Here is a 19,379-nt window from a genome sequence, read left to right as displayed (position 1 = left end):
ATAGAGCGCATTGCAGTAGTCCAAGCAAGAGAGAACACAAAACCACAACCAACAAGTTCCCTTTTGACGTTTCCATATAAGGACATGGTTCAGCTGCCATGGTTCAGGACAGACAACTGCAACCTGCTCTCTTGGACTGGTCTTGAAAGAAGTCTGGGAATTGCCGCTGGTTCAGAAATGCTGACAGCTGGGTCTAGGTGCCCTCCAGGTGTTCTGGGTTACAACAGTGTGCTGGCTGGGGCTGAAGAAATCGTAGAACAGTAGAGTTGGAAGATACCCTGAGGGTGCTTTAATCCAACCCTTGCAATGCAGGAATCTCAGCTCAAGCATCCCTGACAGATGGCCACCCAACCTCGGCTTAAAAGCTTTTGAGGGAGGAGAGTCCACCGCCTCCGAAGGGAGCCCACTCCACTGCTGAACTGTCCATTCCACTTGTAGTCCAGAACATCTAGAGGGCACCAGGTTGGTAAAGGCCAATTTAGAGGACTGCTTCCAAGCCTAATTCATGGTGCTCTTCTGGCCCTTCATAGCCAGGGAGCTGGATATAAGAGCAGGAGAAGAGAGGAGATTTGTGTCCTATCTAGTCCAGCATCCTGGCCAACCAGATGTCTAAGAAAAACCAAAAGTGGATAGAGATAGATAGATAGATAGATGATAGATAGATAGATAGATAGATAGATAGATAGATAGATAGATGATAGATAGATAGATAGATGATAGATAGATATAGATAGATAGATAGATAGATGATAGATAGATAGATAGATATAGATAGATAGATAGATAGATAGATAGATAGATAGATAGATAGATAGATGATAGATAGATAGATGATGATAGATAGATAGATAGATAGATAGATAGATAGATAGATAGATAGATATGCCGGCAGAAGTCCCACCTCCACCTTTGGTCCCCAAAATCTGCAGCTGTCAACTGGCAGCCTACCTCGGGGGAGTAGATAATACTAGGCTGAATGAATGGCCAGCGGCTGAACTGGGGAGAGGCAGTTTGCGCCAATACACCTTCCACGCAATGGCCCTCGTGCCAAGGCCACCTTCTCCGTAGCAGGTGCTGGGCTGATAGGAGCTGTGTTGAGCAAGGGCTCAGGGTGTTCAAAGGGGCATTCGGCCAGCAGGCAGCTGAGACGCCCACTGTGAAGCCGCAGAGCCCTCTAACTGGCGTGTAGCATCTCTGCCTCTCCCAGCTGCTGCACCCTGGTTCTGCCCATCTCAGCCTCTGTGCGCCCAGAATGAGGGCACTCCAGAATAAGAGAGGCTTAACCATAAGAGAGTGTAAGAGCTGTTTGTCAGCTGAACTGGCTCCCTCGGAAGGTGGTGGATTTTCCTTCCTTGGAGGTTTAGAAACAGAGGTCAGATGGGCACCCATCAGGGATTTTTGAGTTGTGATTCTGGCATCACAGATTCTGGCATCAATGACCCTTGGCGCTCTTCCCTTCTATAGGTACGGTATACCCCAGAACCAGAAGTGTTTAATTCCCACCTGGAAAATTATCTCAGGAAATTATCTTTGCCACGCTTTGCTAAAGGCTTGGGAGCACATCTGGGATGTCTGCGAAGCCTCGATTCCACCGGTTCCTGCAAACAGATTCCCCTCCTGCACGGGAGCTGGCTACGATAAGGCGACATGTTTCAAACCCATGTTGTTTTTATTACCGCACAGTAACACACACTACATCTGTTGCTATCTACGACACAGGGGATATGCACACACCAAACGCAGAGACACTGAAGAATAAATTAAAGAGAAAATGGGTTTGCTGCCATTAGAAAAATAATAGTAAACCCAACCGAAGCCCAACAAAGACAGGAGGAGTGTGCAGGGCATGGGTCTTGGTGGACGTGTTTATTTGCTCATATGGCTGACGGGGGACTTCCTTGCTGGAGCAAGCGGCAAAGCCCTTCCTTTTCCTGGAGCCGATACAGCCTCCCACCTTGGCCGACCTCGGCCATCAAGTGCATTCCCTATCCCCACAGGCGGCCCCATGGGCTGGAGGGCTGGCGGGAGTCCCAGGGAGGAGGGGGCTCCGAGGCGAAGCGCGTTCCCCCACGGAGGACAGCCCACGCGTGGCAGTGGGAGGCTGCCCTGTCCTGGCTCAGTCTCCAGAGTTCGTTCCCCCCTCGCCAGGCGGTCCTGTCCGCGAACTGTCTTGCCAGCAGCCTCCTCCCACCTCCCTCCTAGTCGTTGGACGTGACGTCAATGTCTTCTCCGTTGGATTGCTTGGTGGCGATCCGCCATCGGTTGATGTGGTGCGAGCCTTTCTTCTTCTGGTCCGACTCTGGGCCTTCCTCTTCCAACTTCTGCCTCTTGTATTTGGTCCTCCTGTTCTGGAACCAGACCTTCACCTGCGGGAGACACGAAAGCGGAAGAGGCTGAGGAGCTCAGTTTTCCAAGAAAGAGGCAGAATTATTCACCGTACAGTGACTCCAGTTATACAGTGGTACCTCGGGTTACATACGCTTCAGGTTACAGACTCTGCTAACCCAGAAATAGTACCTCAGGTTAAGAACTTTGCTTCAGGATGAGAACAGAAATCATGCAGCAACAGCGGGAGGCCCCCATTAGCTAAAGTGGTGCTTCAGGTTAAGAACAGTTTCAGGTTAAGAACGGACCTCCAGAATGAATTAAGTACTTAACCCGAGGTACCACTGTACACTTATTTGAAACTGAAGTTGTCCCCACGCACTGCAGCGAGATGGTGTCTATTATCGGCCACCAGGCATGTCATTGCCAGTCACTGGGAAGATTTAGTTGGGGGCTATGCTCTGAGCACGGCACAGCAAAGTGTGCGCAGTCAGCCTTTTGGAAAAACATGGCCTGTTAATGAAGAGTAGCAAGAGGACAAAACAAAATGAACTTTTATTATTATTATTATTATTATTATTATTATTATTATTTGCAATATGGTATGATTTTATTAAGCATGCAAAGGAGGAATCGCACAATTTGAACCTGCATCCAGCATTCAGAAATCTTTGATTGACATAATGAAATACGGGTGACAATCCTCTCTCTGCTTATACGGCTCTCTAAATACCCCAATATATAAGCCCCAAACATTGTTCTCTATTTTTTGTTTGTTGGTAAGAAATGTTTAAATGTGCTCCTAACAGTACTCTTCACCCCATGCCCACTGATCCTGACCACTCTTTTGTTTATTATATCTTTTCATATTGCTATTCATATTATTATTTAGTGTGTTCTTAAGATTTGTAAGCTACTTTGTACAATTTTTCTGAATCTTTGTATTTCTTAAAACTGATAAAACTGCAAGGAAGGAAGGAAGGAAGGAAGGAAGGAAGGAAGGAAGGAAGGAAGGAAGGAAGGAAGAAAGATGTGGACATGGAGCCTGGAAATTAAGGCCGGGTGGTCTCAATGCATTTTAGAAGTGTTTCTACTAGTTTATTTAAGTAATTAAAACACTTAACTCCTCACTGCCTCTGAACTTGAGCCCAAGAGGCTGGACGGTTGACTGCCTATTTATTCATGCAAAATATTTACTCCAACTTACCCTAGACAATCAAAGCAAGTAAGAATATTTATGTATTCATTTCATTAAAATTATCCACTGTCTGGTTGGTGATGGTGGGAACCCAACACCTGAAAGTCGTTTACAATGAGAAGAAAACAATGAAGTTATCAGTAAAAACACTAAAGGCAACTCTTTAAAACATTCAGAATCTAAAACCAGCAATCGGCTAAAGATGGATTAAACATCTGGTTGGGCTTGTCCAAACAGACATGTTTTTAGTAGGTGCTGAAAAGCGTACAGTGAAAGAGCCTGTGTCATATCAAGAGGCAGGGAGTTCCACAGTGCAGTTGCTGCCATGCTAAAATATGGATTTCTTACAGCTATTGTGTATTGCAAACTAAAACTCCACCCGCACAGATTTTGTGGCATCGAAGAGGCTGTTTCCGCTTGGACAAGGATGGAGGGTGGGTGGCCAGATGGACGGGCAAACAGCTGTCCTCAGAAAGGTTGCAGAGCAACTTCTAAAACTTGACTTCGGGGAGAAAGCAGCCCCCCAGGTCAGAAGGAAACCTGCCTCAGGGGGCAAAGTGGTCCATTGCATTGTGGAGGTTGTCAGAGAACACAGAGCAAAGAGACAGCCAGTCAAAATGATGTAATACAGAAATAGGGACACACAAACATATGTCTGATGATGATGGCTGCTTTAGTTGGGATTCCTGCATGGCAGGGGGTTGGACTAGATGACCCTTGGGATCTCTTCCAATTTTATGATTCTATGCTCTATGTTAGAATAAATGAAAACACCAGCTCTGCTTTTGCTGTTGAGAACAATCTGAGCACCCTTTGGAAGACAGAACCCTGGGTGCTTCCAGGTGGGATTTTGTGTGTGCATCCCAGCAGCTCATGTATGAAAGCTTAATATGGTGTCATCGTCACTGAAATGCCAGCCTGTACTTTTTGCTACATTTAATCCAGGTTTTCCCATGCTGTGGAAAAAAACTGTAAGAACGACCCATTGTACAGCCTCCGTCACTGCTGGTGTAGAAGCTCATTAGCAGAAGAAGACCCAAGTTTTTGTATGGTCAGTTTGTCACATGTGGGGTGACATTTCTGTGGGTGTTCCCTCTCATGCCCCCACTTCCTTTTGCTCCTCACCTGAGCACATTCACAGAGTCCCGAGCCATATTGTTCCCAGCAGCCCAAAGGATGCAAGATCCTCACTGAACCCACATTTCAGAAGCCAACTCAGTTTGCAAGATCTGCACCCAGGATTATCTTGGAGAGTGTCATTGCCCTTCCTCTATCGGTCTTTAAAAATAAAGAAATTAACAAGGCATTCTGTGCGTGACGGCTTAATCAAATTCTCATAATTTTGCTGCAGATTGAGATACCTAATATCACTTTGAAGAACATAAGGAAAGCATGCTGGATCAGGCCAAAGGGGGCCCATCCAGTAGCCAGTCTTATTGCCGCCACAACCAGCTGCACACATCAATCACTCAAATTGCCTAAGGAGGGCTACTGAGTTCATGGCAATGGGGAAATGGGGGACTTCTTGGCCTCGGTCCCTCTCACCAAGGAATCTCCCACACTTCTGCCTGTCCTACAAAGCACAGGTCCAAGTGGTTTTCTGTTTCCCCTGCTGCTTTCCCCCTGGGACAACCTGCTCTTTAGTGCTGAATTGGAGTGAACATCAATCCACGGAAAACCTGATTGTGAGAAAGAGCAAGTTTCCCCCGGGGGGAAACAGCAGGACATAAAGAGGTCTGAATGAGCCCTAAGTGAGTCCTAACAGCCCTAAGTCCTGATTTGGGTGGAAGCCCTGCACCCAGAACATACTGAGAGGGTGGCCTGGCTGTGCAGGAACTGTACTCTGCACACACTCAGAGAAATCTTCTTCCAGTGTTTGGGAACTGAGCTTGGGGCTCATGAAGGGGGTCTGGGCTGTTGCCCTCACTCTCAGAACCCAAGTGATCAGCAATGCAGGACTAAAATAATGTCAGACATATAGCAAATCAGTTGGATTTTGTAAGCTGTTTTGATATTTAAAAAGCTTATATGGCAGATATGTATTTTTAAAAATATAAATTCATAACACTTCAAACTCCTGTGGTGTCCTTCCTCCAAGTCACTACAAAGTCTGTCTGTCCTCTGCTATTCCAAGTTCCAGCCACCTGCCTAGCAATGGAGAAGAGATGCGTTTTCCTTCTCCAGCGCAGCCAAAGGAGTTTCTTCCCCACCCGAAAAGCCCCCAGAGCAGAACCTTCAAATGACACCAGTTCACTTTGTAATTTAACTCCTATGTCCTTTTTTACTGGTGTTTTAAAATTGCAAATCCATTAAGAAAAATCGGGGGGGGGGGAGCAAGGAGAAAACCAAGCTCACATTAACAATACATTTTTGCATCAGCACATCCATCTCAGTTTGCACAAACAGATCAGTACATGCCATCCAAATGAGCGAATTTGTATCCAAGCCGATGTTTATAGAAAGTGCGTTTAAATGGTCTTCATTCCACTGCAGAATAGACTGAGCATTTATCCTTCCAGGCTCAAAGTGTAAGTCTCTTAGTGACCCACCAGGCACATAAAATCCATTCTGCTTCTCTGCATCCTGAGCACATTAACTCAAAGCACAGATACCAACCATTTCAAAAGGCTTTTCTTATCTCACCCTTCCTGGCAGATCAGCCCTTGGAGCGCCTGGCGCACCTTTGAGCAAATTTCCGGAGTGAGTGTGCTTGCAAACTGTGGTGCAGCTTTCAAAGCAACAGGTTTTGCACAATAGCACTAAATTAAATAAAAAAGAGACGTCAAGACAGGAAAGGACACATATGAAGGTATTCTGACAACATGAAATGTTAAGGCACATATACTGGACTGCCAGCTTATGAGCACAGAATTGTAGGCTTGGAATGGACCCAAAGGGTCATCTCTAGTCCAACCCCCTGCAAGATAAGCTGACCAAACGTTCTTCTTTTTCTCTTCTTTGCCAGCCCTGAGCAGGCAGCATCCTGACACAGACAGGGAGTGCAGATGGTCCATCCGTCATTGTATGGAAGGAGATGCCACCGGGCATTGCGCTGACCCGAGGGATCGTGGTGCCGTTTTCAACAAGAGCCTTCTACAGCCACATAAATTCTGCCTCCTAAAAGTTGTCAGGTTTTCCTCCAAGTTACAGACATGATTACATCCTATTTGGGCAGTGGTACAATTCCTCAAGTCAAAACAGCCTGCTCATCGGCCTTCAGCAAACCCAATCACATCTAGAGAAATAAATGTCATATATAACCAGTGATGTTGAAGTAAATTTTGAAGCAACAGAACTCCTCACGAGAGCCCCCTGCAGCCACACACACAAGGGGAGTCCGAAAATGCAGGCAGCGTGGCAGTACATAACGTAATAGCCAATTGAGTACCGTAGGTTCAGCACGACTGCTGTTCTCCCATATTTTTCTCACACAGGTTCAACCTGTAAAACACGCTGAGCTTTAGCCAAAGATCACTGACTGTCTGGCTGAAACACAGCATTTAGTAGCTGTTAATTAGAAATGTAAACCATCTTGCAAAGGTTGCCGTTTAAACTGCTAGCATGAAGCAGGAATCCTACCAAATAAAAGGAAAGAAGTACCCAGCCACTGCTAGATGATTTTCCTCAGTCCCATGGTTATTTGTGCCAAACAACAGCAAAACTTGCAAGCCTCATTCTCACCTCATGTTGGGTCCACCAACATGACCACCATTTGGAATTTTGAACCGTCTTGTGGGCAACCCTCCTGCTTCTGTTGCTTCTCTCCAACCCCACATTCCACTTTCTCATATTGCTCCCCTTTCTCCGCCCGACTCTCTCAGTCGCTCTGCTTTCTGTCCAGCTGCTCGAGTGTCAATCCGAAAGCACAGAGAGCCGAGAGAGGAAGTGGGAAGGTTTTTCTGCAATCAAGAGGTACAGCGGTACCTCGGGTTACATACACTTCAGGTTACATACACTTCAGGTTACAGACGCTTCAGGTTACAGACTCCGCTAACCCAGAAATAGTGCTTCAGGTTAAGAACTTTGCTTCAGGATGAGAACAGAAATCGTGTTCCGGCGGTGCAGCAGCAGCGGGAGGCCCCATTAGTTAAAGTGGTGCTTCAGGTTAAGAACAGTTTCAGGTTAAGAACGGACCTCCAGAACGAATTAAGTACTTAACCCAAGGTACCATTGTATATAAATTTTATGAAATAAATGCATAAATGAAAATAGCTGCCATTGCATCTCCAAGCGCCCTGCCCTCGTCTCCATGAGAGCATATAAGACATGGTGTAACGCAGCACTTTCTCACCAGAACACACCACTGCCCCAGAAGACCACAACTAGGGCCACATGGGGAGGAAAGGCACTTTGCGCAAACAGCTTGACTCTCCAAAACCCCCAGAGGTGCATCACTAACAAAAAGAGCTCCCTTGCTTTGGGAATCCAGCAGTGCTCAACCAAATCCGGGCAGGAAGCCCACAGTCAGCGCATAGCTAACATGGCCAGGAGCCACTGATAGCCTTCATCAGCTAGAACAGGGGCTCCCAAACTGTGGTCCGTGGACCCCGAGGGTCTACAGGGTTCCTTCAGTCGGCCCCTGCATGTCTGTGGATTTGTGGCTGAAGCCGGGAGATGACTCGCCCATCCCCAGCGCCCTGTTGGTTTGGAACTGTATCTTGTTATGGCTTCTTTTGCTCATTATATTGTATTCAGTGGAATTCAAACTGCAATGCAAAATATAATAAACAGAAGAAGCAATACAAATCACAGAGCATCTAGCCCAGCATATTGCAATTGTTAAAGGGGCAGAAAAATCATTCAGTGGCCCATCCAGACTCACAGAGATCTTTAAGTGACCGGGGGGAGGGAGGGGGGAGTTTGGGAACCACTGACATAGAAGGTTGTTGGGTCACAAATGGTTGTGTGTGCAGTAGGCCAAAGTTCTTAGAATTAAAATATGGATTACAATTATTGATTTTTTTAAAAAAAAGAGAAAAGAAATCCCACAGCTCCATCACAAAGAGGCACTTTGCACAGTTCCTAGAAATAATGGAAATAGTGTATGGTCTTTGTGCAAGATTTTTTTTTTTTTAAAAAGACACTTTCTCTTGCATTTCCTCTTCATGGGCCTGCAAGTCTGAAGAATATTGTTCCCGTTTTGCAGGGAAGGAACCAAGGCTGGAAGCGAGTTGGTGAGCCCAGGGCTCAGAGGGGGCTCAAGACCCCTCCCTGCGCATATTCCACGTGCTCCGGGCTGGATTCCACTGTCAAACAAAACCACAGCAGCCGCAGCAGCAGCAGCAGGAGTAAGGGGCTCCAGCAGGGTGTCCGTGTATATTACAAGCGGCCAGGCATTCGCCCTCTGGGACACGACAAGGGAACTGTTTGAAAGAGGAGACAAGGAGGGGGCTGCCAGCACAAAGCACATGCGCCACCAGCCACGTGCGCAGAACCCACGTCCAAAGAGAATCCCAGAGATGCTGCACTGCAGGACCAGCCTTCGCTCACTAAGCTCCAGGTGACATAAATTACAAGCTGGAAGGTATGCAAAGGAGGAGGGCCAGGGAATTGGGCGAGGGGACCCTCGGGTCCCTTCCAACTCCACAAGTCTATGGTTCAATGACACAGGTGCACACACAAGTGGAAAGCCAGTGCAGCCAGAAAGTGAAGTCTGGGTCCAGTGGGGTCCCTGCGGCAACCACATTGGGCAGAGGCCACACGTCTTCTTGACTCACTAAGGGGTGATGCAGGCAGCACCGACACGCTGAAACTCACTGCACTGTTTTCGTTACCTGCTTAAAACATTTTGGTTAGGCAAGCCTACCCAGATGTCGATGCAGGTTTTAATCTGCTTTTAGCTTATTGCTGATATTATCTTTCGAGCTGCTTTTACTGATAATTTTATTGCTTTGTTCTCTTTGTAAACTGCTTTGATGTTTTTTTTAAACAAGCAGTGCATAAGTGTTATGAAAGAAAGAAATACATATATACATAATGCATATATATATATATATATATATATATATATATATATATATATATCCCGTTGCACCCAACATTTCTATGATAATGGGAATCCCCGCCACTGCCATCCTGATGGGAACAGCTGTTTGAGGGAGGCAAAATGTTGCAAGCAGGTGGTTACTTAGAGCCCTTTGCTTCCTAAAACCAGCAGCATTTTAACTCCTGGCCTCCGAGACTTCATTGTCTGAAGACATTAGGAGGAGAGCCAAGTTCTGCAAGGGAGCCTTGGGGCAGGACTGGCCCTCTAATATGTGAGAGAAGCAATGTAGAAAATGGGACCCCCAAATATTATTGCAAAGAAAAAGTTTTCAACAAAAAATACTAGTCAGCCATATTGTAGATTTTCACTCCTTAAGCCACAGGGAGGTTTTTAAAATACTGATGAAATCCCAAGCAATTTTAGAGAGAGGGGGGCACAGGCCCCATTCTTGCAGAAAGCCTCTTCTCCCCCAGGAGGCTATGTGGGATGCCTGGCACTCACCTGGGTCTCTGAGAGGCTGAGGCTGCTGGCCAGCTGCTTGCGTTCTGCCCCCACCACATAGTGATTCTTCTCAAAGGCCCGCTCCAGTCGCAGGAGCTGCGAGGGCGAGAAGGCCGTGCGGATCCTCTTGGGCTTCCTGGCAAAGGGGCCGTGTAAGAGCAGGCTCTCCTGGGACACTTCGCCGCCTGAGAAGAGAAGGCTGGGTATTAGGGTCCACTCCACAGTGTCAAAAGCCATCTCCCACCTCCTGCCTCCACCAGGCAAGAGCTCAGCTGTGCAAGGAGCCAAGCTACCAACAGATGCAAAGAACGAATGAGGAAGGCCAAGTGGATGAGAGGTCACCGGATGGGCCAGGACACCCGATCCCAGATACTTTCACTCCTGCCCCAAGTATAAGCACTGGCATGTGTAGTCCTCTAGCGGAAGAAATTGGAGAGAGCACTGCTTGGCGGGACCAGGCCTGTGTGAGCTGCCTTTGTGGCCTCGTCAACTCCAATTTCCTCCTTGTTTTATTTCCAGAAAGGAAGCTGCTCTAACTCAATTGCAGCAGCAATTGTTCTGCGAGTGGGGCTTGAATGAGGCAGGCTGTGGTCTTAGAGTTGCACCTGCATAGCCTCTGCAGGGAGTTCTGCAACAGAAACCTTTTAGGAAAGACAAAACGGCTTGGGTCATCCTCGCTTTGAGGGTCAATGGGGGTGGACACACAGACCTGCCTTTGGCCTACTTTTTGGACAACGCAATTAGCTCACCAGAACCTGAGAAGGTGCTCTCCCCTAAATCAGCATTCAGAGATGGGTTTCTTTGCAACTGGAGTGGAAAGAAAGCTATCACAAAGCCCAGATCCAGTTAAATGTTTATTATTCATTTCAAATGTTTGTTGATTGCCCTTGGACAACAGATTGCAGAGCAAGGTACAAAAGTGAAAATAAAATTAATTCATGTAACAAAAATAATTTATGCTACTAATGATCAAATAAGCAGAAGAAAATGCAAGAAAAAAAATATAAGAGAAAACAAAAAAGGCAGGATGGGACCCAGATCCAAAAATCACCTGTAGTCTAAAACGCCCAGGTCTTCAGCCAGTGGGGAAACCAGGAAGCCCGGATGCCCAGCCCAGTGGCTGGGAGGGCTACTGGGGGCCCATTTGTGTGCAGGCATGAAATATAACCTTTCCACACGCACCCTCCAAAAATGCACACATGCAAAAGTAAGGCAGAGTCCCAGTTACAAATTACTTTTTAAAGCGGTTGACGGAAAAGCTGGAAAATACCCTCCCGTACCTAAGGTAAAAGAGAGGACAAAAGAGAGAGCAAATATCCACAGGGTTGATTCTGCTCTGCTTGAAAGGAACAACCTGGATCTAAAGACTATTATTTGTTGGTTCAGGTTTAGGATAGCGGTTCATGCCCCCCCCCCCACTCCTGCAAGCTGCATGTGGAAGAATGAGGCGCCTACTTTGTCTTCTTGCTTAGAGATGCAGATAATTTTTGCCCGGCTGATCTAGAGACTGAGTGGCCTGGGAGAGAGGTGGCATTTCCCTACCGCTGTTGTATACATTTTTTTAAAATTTAGATTTCAATTTTTATTAATTTCAGTTGTGTTAATCCCTATGAAATACACACATTTAGTTGTTTTTACTTTCATTATTTGTAAAATGATCATTATTATTTATCCAGCATAAATTAATAGAGTCTGAACATATTCAGCTTTGGCTGGAGCCTGCCCTTTTGTTTTAAACATATTTTTATTATTGTGTTTTAATGTTGTCGCCTGCCCTGGGACCTTGGGGTGAAGCGTGCGTGATTAATAAATATGAATGACAATAACAACCCACGAACAGGCAGCTACCACGTTTCCATGTGACCCAGGGGCCTTTCTGCGTCTCCCTTCAAAATAAAATCTCATGCCATTAATCTCCAGAAATAAAAGGGAGAGAGTAGCCCTGCCTTCCTTTGGGGGCTCCCTCTGCCCAGAGTGTCTCCCCACTCCCTGAAATTGTCTGGGTGCCGCATAAATTCCATTAAGCACGCGAAATCTGTGGCTGCTCAGGATGGGTTCTTCACAATGCTGCCGACCATTTTTACACTTCATAAACCTCTTTGCTTTCTTTAGAAAACGGGTTAATCAGTTTTATTAATGAAGAGGGTAGAAATTAAATACTGAATGAATAATAGAGAAATGACCTGATGCACTCCAGAACAATAAATCCCAAATACACAAATTATGCTCTAGCACCATGTACTAGAATTCCAGCCAAACTTCCCATCAGGAATTTGAGTGAATTCATTGGGGAGAAAATGCTTTGCTTTTGGAAACTAAAAGGAGGGTTCTGCCGATTTCGCCCAGACAACCCTCAAATGTCCTCACAGCAGACAAACAAATATAGAAGCCTTCCTTTCTGAAGGACACTTTGCCGACACTGAGATCCAGGCTCCTTTTGTGCAAACAGGGACCACCATCCCAAGTGGTTAATTTAAAGGGGAGAGAAAACATGTTTTGAGAAATGATGGTTGCTGCGTGTCTGGGAATACACTGGGCTGGGCTGCGAGGGGGAAGGACTCAAGTTTTTCTTCTGAAAGTGCATTTGTTTTGGGAGCAACTTAAAATAGGCTTGGTGCTAGAACATCTTGGCTGAATAAGCAGTTCAAGTGCTGCTCAATTAGAGTTTGTCCACTGGGAAGATTTCCTCTACAGGCCCCGGGGATGGCGGGAGAAGATAAAGACCCCTCTCCTCTTTGCAATGGTCCCTGTTCAGCTTGGTGGGGCTGACAGAGGGGGAATTCACCCTAGAGTCTGCCAAGTATTGTTTTAATGGGTGCCCGGCCCCCCAATACACCCTAGAGAGTAAGAGATCATCTCATCAACATAGTGTAATGATGACAATCTATCGTAATTTTATGTTGTGAACCACCCTGAGATCTACGGATGAAAGGAGGTATACGGATTTAACACATAAATAAAAATAAATAAACCAGGTTACCATAATTCTTGCTATTTTTTCCCCCTAAGCTTAAACCTGATGAGCCGCATACTAGCTAAAGCACTTCATTTTCAGATTTCCAAGTCTGGATTTTCTACCTCCAAAAAGTCCCTTCTATGGATTCATTTAGTCTTATTCGCTTATTAAATTCAAAACCTCTCACTCTAAGTCTCTGAATAGCACGCAGGGAAAAAGAAAATAAAAACAGGAAGAAAACACCATTAATTCAATTATAAAACCCAACATTTCACATGGCACGAACTCAGGCTTGATTTATTCAGTTTAATAGTATTAATAATTGGTGGTAGTAGTAATAAAAACAGTAGCAGCAGTAGTAGTAGTAGTAGTAGTAGTAGTAGTAGTAATAGCAGCGATAATTAAATTTCTATACCACCCTTCATTCAAAGATCCACTGGGCAGTTTGCAACATAAAAAATGCATCTTAAAATCTCCCTGAAATAAAAGAGTCTCGTCTGGCTTTCCTAAATACCAAGCAAAGTCTTGTAGACAAGGAAACCACAGCCCTGGTGTGATACCACAGAAGAAGTTGGAGATCTTACAGGCACCTGCTGCACTTCCGACAGCGAAGGTGGTTGTGGTGGTCAGTCCAAGACACACACACACACACAGAAAGACCCGAGGACACTAGGTGGGATTCGCTTGGGGAAAGGCCACTTTTAGGAAACGGTCGCAGGATGGTGAAGTCAGCCTGGCAATGCCCACTGCTTTGCCAGCCACTGATGCCTCGTCTCTTGCAGGGAAGCCTCGCTTTCATGGCCAGAGAAAACAAGAGTGTAGATTGCACCAGCCCTGGCAGGAGAGACTCCAGGCCTGTTTCAGGAGGAAAGTTTTGTGCTGATCAATGAAGTGAAAGACAAACCACCAGCTCCATCATCATTTCACATCCATTGCCTTGTGCATCGATCCCATGCCAAAGCTAAGCCACAGATGACAGTTAAAGCGTCCACTTAACTCCCAAGTTAATAAAAGCAGGGAGACTTAAACGGGCTTAATTTCTGCAGGATAGTTAGTTAGCAGTGATGATGATAATTTGCAACACAACAACAGTGCAGGGCAGAAGGGGGGGGGCGGTGTCTCTGCCCAGAAAGCATAAAAAAACAACAACTATGGTGATGAAGGCCAATATGTCGTACACAGGTCTTTCTGGAATTTTAAAGAGAGAAACCCAAGTGCCATACTCGATAGCAGAAAAAAATAGCCAACAGCATAACGATCAATTTAATCACTGGCGACTGGCTGCTCCTGAAGGAAAACCCAACATTTGCTGCAAGGGCAACCTGGATGAAGGCAGAGAGCAAGGTGGGCAGTTGTGGGGGGCGGGGGCTGCGCAGTGAGGGGGGGCGACCTCCTCCCAGGGTCAGAGTCCCTTTGCCAGCATGTGCTGAAACAACTGGGGTCCTCAGACCTGCAACGTGGGGTCTTGATTTTGGGACCAGGAGTGGGGGGTGGGTAGAGGAGGAAGAACACACCTGCCAGGCTGGAAGGAATGGAGGGGGGAAGCCAACGCCCCCTGCCTCCTCCCCCCACGTTTTAAGATTCCCAGAAGACTTTCTCGAGGGGGGAAAAAAACACTGGTAAGACCTTCCTAGGTTTTATAGGGCTCAACAGGTGCTGAGGAAACCCAGGAAGAAAGGGGGGGGGCGCAGAGACACCCAGCACGAAGCTGTTCCCTGCAGATGAATGTGGATGCGTGGTTTGCTTTTAGTTTACTGCTGATTTTATCTTTTAAAGAGTTGTTTCTACTGATAATTGCTGTATTCTCTTTGTAAACCGCTTCGAGGGTTTTCTCCCTGTCAAGCAGCGTGTAAATTTTATGAAACAAACAAACTGAAATGTTGGTCCAGCGCCGCGGGGCTGCTTCGCCAAGGCGGCTCTTTCTCTCCTTCTGGCCGATGATGGAAGCAGTTTCGGCGCTCTCCGTTCCCCGGGTCTACCCGGTCCGAATAGGAGCCGGGCGGACCCATCACACCTCCGCATCCTGGAGCCGCTACGGCTTCCAGGGAGCTCAGAGCCGCGTCCATGTCTCCTGGAGGCCTGGCCGGCCAGTGGCTCCGGGCTTCCAAGGGACGGGAGGTCCCGCGCGGATCCCCATCAGCCAGATTCGCCCCGGACCAGAAGCGTGTCTGGCCGGCGGCAATTTCGCGAACCGAGCAAGGCTTTTGCGGGGCTGGCGAGAGAACGCAACCTGCAGCGGCGGCGTTCTTTCCAGTCGCGATCCTGATGCATTTGCGCCCTCCGAGACACAGGAGCGCGTCCAGGGAAAACCGTTGGCCCCGCTGCAGCCTCGTTCCCCGGCTGGCGTGCGAGGGGGCGCCGCGGGGGCTTAATCCCCTCCTGGGCGCGGAACAAAGACCCTTTGATGGGCCGCTCTCCTTTCACGCGCCGGCCGGGGATGGGAGCGAGACGCGGGCTGGATTTGCATTTCCAACATGGTAATGAGAGTCGGGCCGAGGAAGGACCCGTCGGGGGGCGGGCACGGGCTGCTCTCCCCGTCCCGGGCGGGCCAGAGCCAAAGCCTCACGCTCGCCGTCGAAGGAAGGGCCTTGGGCGGGGAGGGGCGACTCACGGCACCAGAGAGCCGTCCAGGCCAAGCCAAGAGAAGGCGGACGCGCCGTCGAGGCGGAAGCTGCGCAGCGCCTGGTCCGCGCGAGGCAGGATCGCTGCTCCGGCCTTGGAGGGGCGGCCGGGAGGGACGAGACCCTTTCGAAGCCCACCTCCTCTTTTGCTGAGCCCTGTCCTTCTGCGTCGGAGCTCGTCTGCGTCCCGCGAAACCTGCCCAGATTTGGGGCCAGATCGACCCCCCTCCCATTCCGGTCCCAGAGAGGCCTGCGCTACCATCTTCGCCTTTCCTCGTTCCGCGCAAGATTCGGGTCGGGCGCCCCTTTCCGCGAGGCTCCGCATTCAAGATTCGTTGGTTTCTTTATTAGAAACAAGGATTTGCAGAATCGTTTTTTTCTGCGGGGACGGGATGACTCCGGAGTCACGACGCGGAGGCCCCACGTTTTCCTGCCTCGATATTTAAAGGATACAAAATAAAGCTACGGCTCCCGCCTCTTTGCCGGGAACCTGAGGTGGAACCGGCGGCTTCGTGAAAGGGCATTTCCCTGGCAGAAAAGCCCGCGCTGCTCGCCTTTAGGCGGATCCTTCGTTTCCGATATTTCTTTCTCTTTCCACCTCCTCCCTCCCCCCACAAAAAACTTAAAAACGGGGGACACAATCCCGTCACAATTCTGCACTTTCGAATCTCGTCTATTTCTTTAGGAGATTTCAGCGCCCTTTTTAAAACGAGATAAGCTTAAAAGGACTTAATTTATCGCCCCGCGACTCAAAAATCAGCGCCCCTTTCAGGATCGCGGTTGTCGGCCGAAATACAAAATATCTAGCAATTAAGTTGCGCCGACGGCGGGGATTTCGGTGCCGAACATTTCGCCTTCGTCAAATTACGAACTGGCGACGGCGGGGCTCCAGGTTTCAACTGGGACCGCCAAGAAAATTCCCAACTGGCTTGTGGGTTTCAGAAAAAGTTCCGGGCCAAACGGATTGTTTTCCCTGTGTTATTCCTTCCTCCTTAACAAGGTATAATTTCCCCCTCGCACACCCAGCCACCTCTCCATCCATGAGAGGGTCTCTCGCCAGCAGAAAGGAGCTCCTGTCGCCGCGATTAGGTTCTTCCAGCCCTGGGAGCGGGAAACCCAGGCCGGGTCGTGGCCCGGGGAGGTGGGTGGGTCCCCCAGACAGTCCGCAAGATTAAAGGGTCTCGTTCCCCTCACTTACCTGGAAGAAGGGTCCCCCCGACCCAGGAAAGGAGAAAATATAATCGTATTATAGCGAAACAAAATAATAGAATTCTGCCATTCTCAGGGCGGGTCAAGAAATTATTTCGGCGTCTTTATAATTGATTAACAGCCAGATCCAGAACTCCCTGGAGAAAGGAGGGGAAAGTGCGATTTTCAGAGCAATTTATTTCCGAGAGAAAGTATGTGGAATAGGATCCCCACCCCAACCTCGCGCAACTCATGCACACCTCCTTCCCGAAGGCCAAGACACCTTTCGCCGCTTCCTTGCGTTTAATTGTGTTCGACGGAATATTTGGAGGACAGAGAGCTGCCCGCTCCCACTCTCCCCCCCCCGCTCTGTTCGTATTGCCTCTGCCCCCCTCGAAAGAAGCGGGGAGACGCGGAGCAGATTGCAGCCGCGCCCGAGGCAGAGAACGGGGCTCGGCCGCGGAGGAAGCGCCGCCGCCCCCGCGCCCCGTCGGCAAATGTCTAAAAGGGGGGCGGGCTGAATGGCCGGGGGTCTTTCCATTCAATTTACTTTCGTTTATAGGAGGAAAAATCCTTCTTAAAACCGAGACACGAAAGACCCTGCGCTTCGAAGCATCTCTGGAACTTCCACGCCGGCTTGCCGGACAGAGGCGGAAGGTTCAGGGCCACGTCCGACGGAGGACCCTTCCGGGCTGGACTGGCAGCCCGAGGCCTCTCGAGGGAAGCCCGAGGCGGCTGCGGAAGAACGGCGAGCCCACGGGGAGAAAGCTGGGGGCTTTCTGAGTAAACGGGCCGTCCGCGGGAACGCCGGCCTTGCCTGGCTGGCCTCTGGGCCACAAGGGGCCTGGCTGGTCTCTGCCCCCTTGGGTGCTGCTGTGCCCCACAGTGAGGCCCTTCTGCTCTCTCGCCCCCCCACCCGCGGGTCAGTCTTGCCTTCCCATTAAACAACGGCCATCCTTGTCCGGAGAGCTGGACTTGAGGACACTGTTGACCCTGGAAACCGGCCCGTGACTTGGGGAGGGGGGCTTAGCCGTGGAGGAATCCTCGCCAGCACGGCCGAAGACCTATGGGACCAGGAGCGCCTGCTTAGCTGACGGATCCGGAGTTAAACCCATTGGCCAGTTTGGCTCAGGGATGTCTACACGGGCTGGCAGCAGCGGCTCCCCAGCGTTTCACACTCGGGTTTGGGACTCTCCCAGCTGTACCTGGAGACGCCATTGGGTCAGAGTCGGTGGGGGGGGGTCGGAGGGCTCCTGCCCAGCGCCCAACACACCAGAACCAGCCGCCCCCAGACCTAGGCCTCTCCTTTTGCGCCCCCCCCTTTCTTCTTCCTCCGCCTCCCTCCCAGTCCCACCGGCCCTTACCTTGGAAGCGATGCCCGAAGAAGCGGTTGCGGAGCACCCAGGGGTAGAAGTTGAGCGGGTCGCGGGGCTGGGCGCCGAAGAAGGGGTGCGGCGAGGGCGGGAGGTGCGAGGCAGCCAGCTGGGGCGGGTGGACAGCCAGGGCGGGCGGGTGGCTCACGGCCTCGGGGAAGAGCAGCTCCGGGCTGCTGTAGAGAGAGCGCCCGGCGGCGGCTGCCGAGCCCTGGAAGCCGTGCGCGAAGGCCTCGACGGCGGCGCTGGCCGGGTAGCCGAGGGAAGCGGCGGCGCCCGGCCGGAGGGGCTCTTCGCCCAGCGGGTGGCTGTCCTTGCCCACCAGGGACTCGATGGTGAAGCAGCGCTTGGCCGCCGTCGCCCCCGGCTGGAACATGGCGCCCGACGGGGCGAGCGCGAGCGCGCGTGTGCACGGGGCGCCTCGGGCGCGGGTGCAGGAGGGCGCCACGACGGTCGCGCCGGGCGGACGGGCGGATCCAGCGGCGGCGGCGACGGCGGCAGCAGCAGCAGCAGCCGGCGGGGGAGCCTCCCGACGGCCCGGCTGCCAGCGAGAGCCAGGCGGGCTGGGCCAGGCGGGGCGGCTCCGGGGAGAAGGAGGAGGCAGCGGCGGCGGCACGGACACTCGCGCCCGTCCCCACGACGCGCACTCACCCCCGCCGCTCCCTCCGCCCGCCCCATCCACCCGGTGCGCAGTGGGCGCCCTCCTGGGCGAGCCGTCCAGATAAGCCGAGTACCTGCCGGGCCGCCCCCTCTGATTGGCCAGCCTCACCTGCCCCGGGGTTGGGGAGGGCACGTGGGAAGGGGAGGGCGAAGGGGAGGAGGGAGCGGGGTCGCCGCCAAAAGGCGGAATGGAGCGCCGGGGAGGCTGCGCCGCCGCCGCTCTGGACCCGCCCTCAGCTCCCCCTCCCCGCTGCCTCAGCCCCCTCGGAAGAAGAAGGGGGGGACAGAAAGACAGCCTCTGGAGCTCTTTCGCCGTCTTCCCGCCTCCGTCCGATCGGCACCTGGAAGGAACCTTTCTCGACGTGGAACTGGCGGCAGGTAGGCGGTGCCCCCTTGCCAGAGGAAGGGGGGGGAGCCGAAAATGGGGCTTGAAAACGCGGGCCTGCTCCTTCTCTCGACGACGCTGGCACCCGCGGATTCCCCCTTCCTAAAGCCCGTTGGGCAGGAAGCAGGTGGGCTTGGCGCTTAATTTTTTGCTGGGGGTGGCGTGGGCCGTAGTCTGGCGTGGAGC

The 19,379-nt window shown here is 50.5% G+C and overlaps 1 protein-coding gene and 1 long non-coding RNA gene across 2 annotated transcripts in view; both read right to left on the bottom strand.

The window, feature by feature from the left end:
- LOC310742534 overlaps positions 1-19,379 on the bottom strand; it is a 353,556-nt gene that overhangs the window by 35,677 nt on the left and 298,500 nt on the right. The window lies entirely within an intron of this gene.
- EMX1 (empty spiracles homeobox 1) lies at positions 1,651-19,181 on the bottom strand. The gene is made up of 3 exons (XM_083571906.1): positions 18,140-19,181; positions 10,011-10,195; positions 1,651-2,366 (listed from the first exon to the last, which is right to left on the bottom strand). Exons 1-3 carry the CDS (start codon positions 18,522-18,524, stop codon positions 2,199-2,201), a joined length of 738 nt encoding a protein of 245 aa, XP_083428032.1. The 5' UTR covers positions 18,525-19,181; the 3' UTR covers positions 1,651-2,198.

This window comes from Podarcis filfolensis (genome assembly GCF_964270895.1).
Source record: "Podarcis filfolensis genome assembly, chromosome: 9".
Classification (NCBI taxonomy): domain Eukaryota; kingdom Metazoa; phylum Chordata; class Lepidosauria; order Squamata; family Lacertidae; genus Podarcis; species Podarcis filfolensis.
The sequence above is the reverse complement of the archived record's forward strand: the minus strand, read 5'-3'. Positions and strand labels throughout refer to the sequence as shown.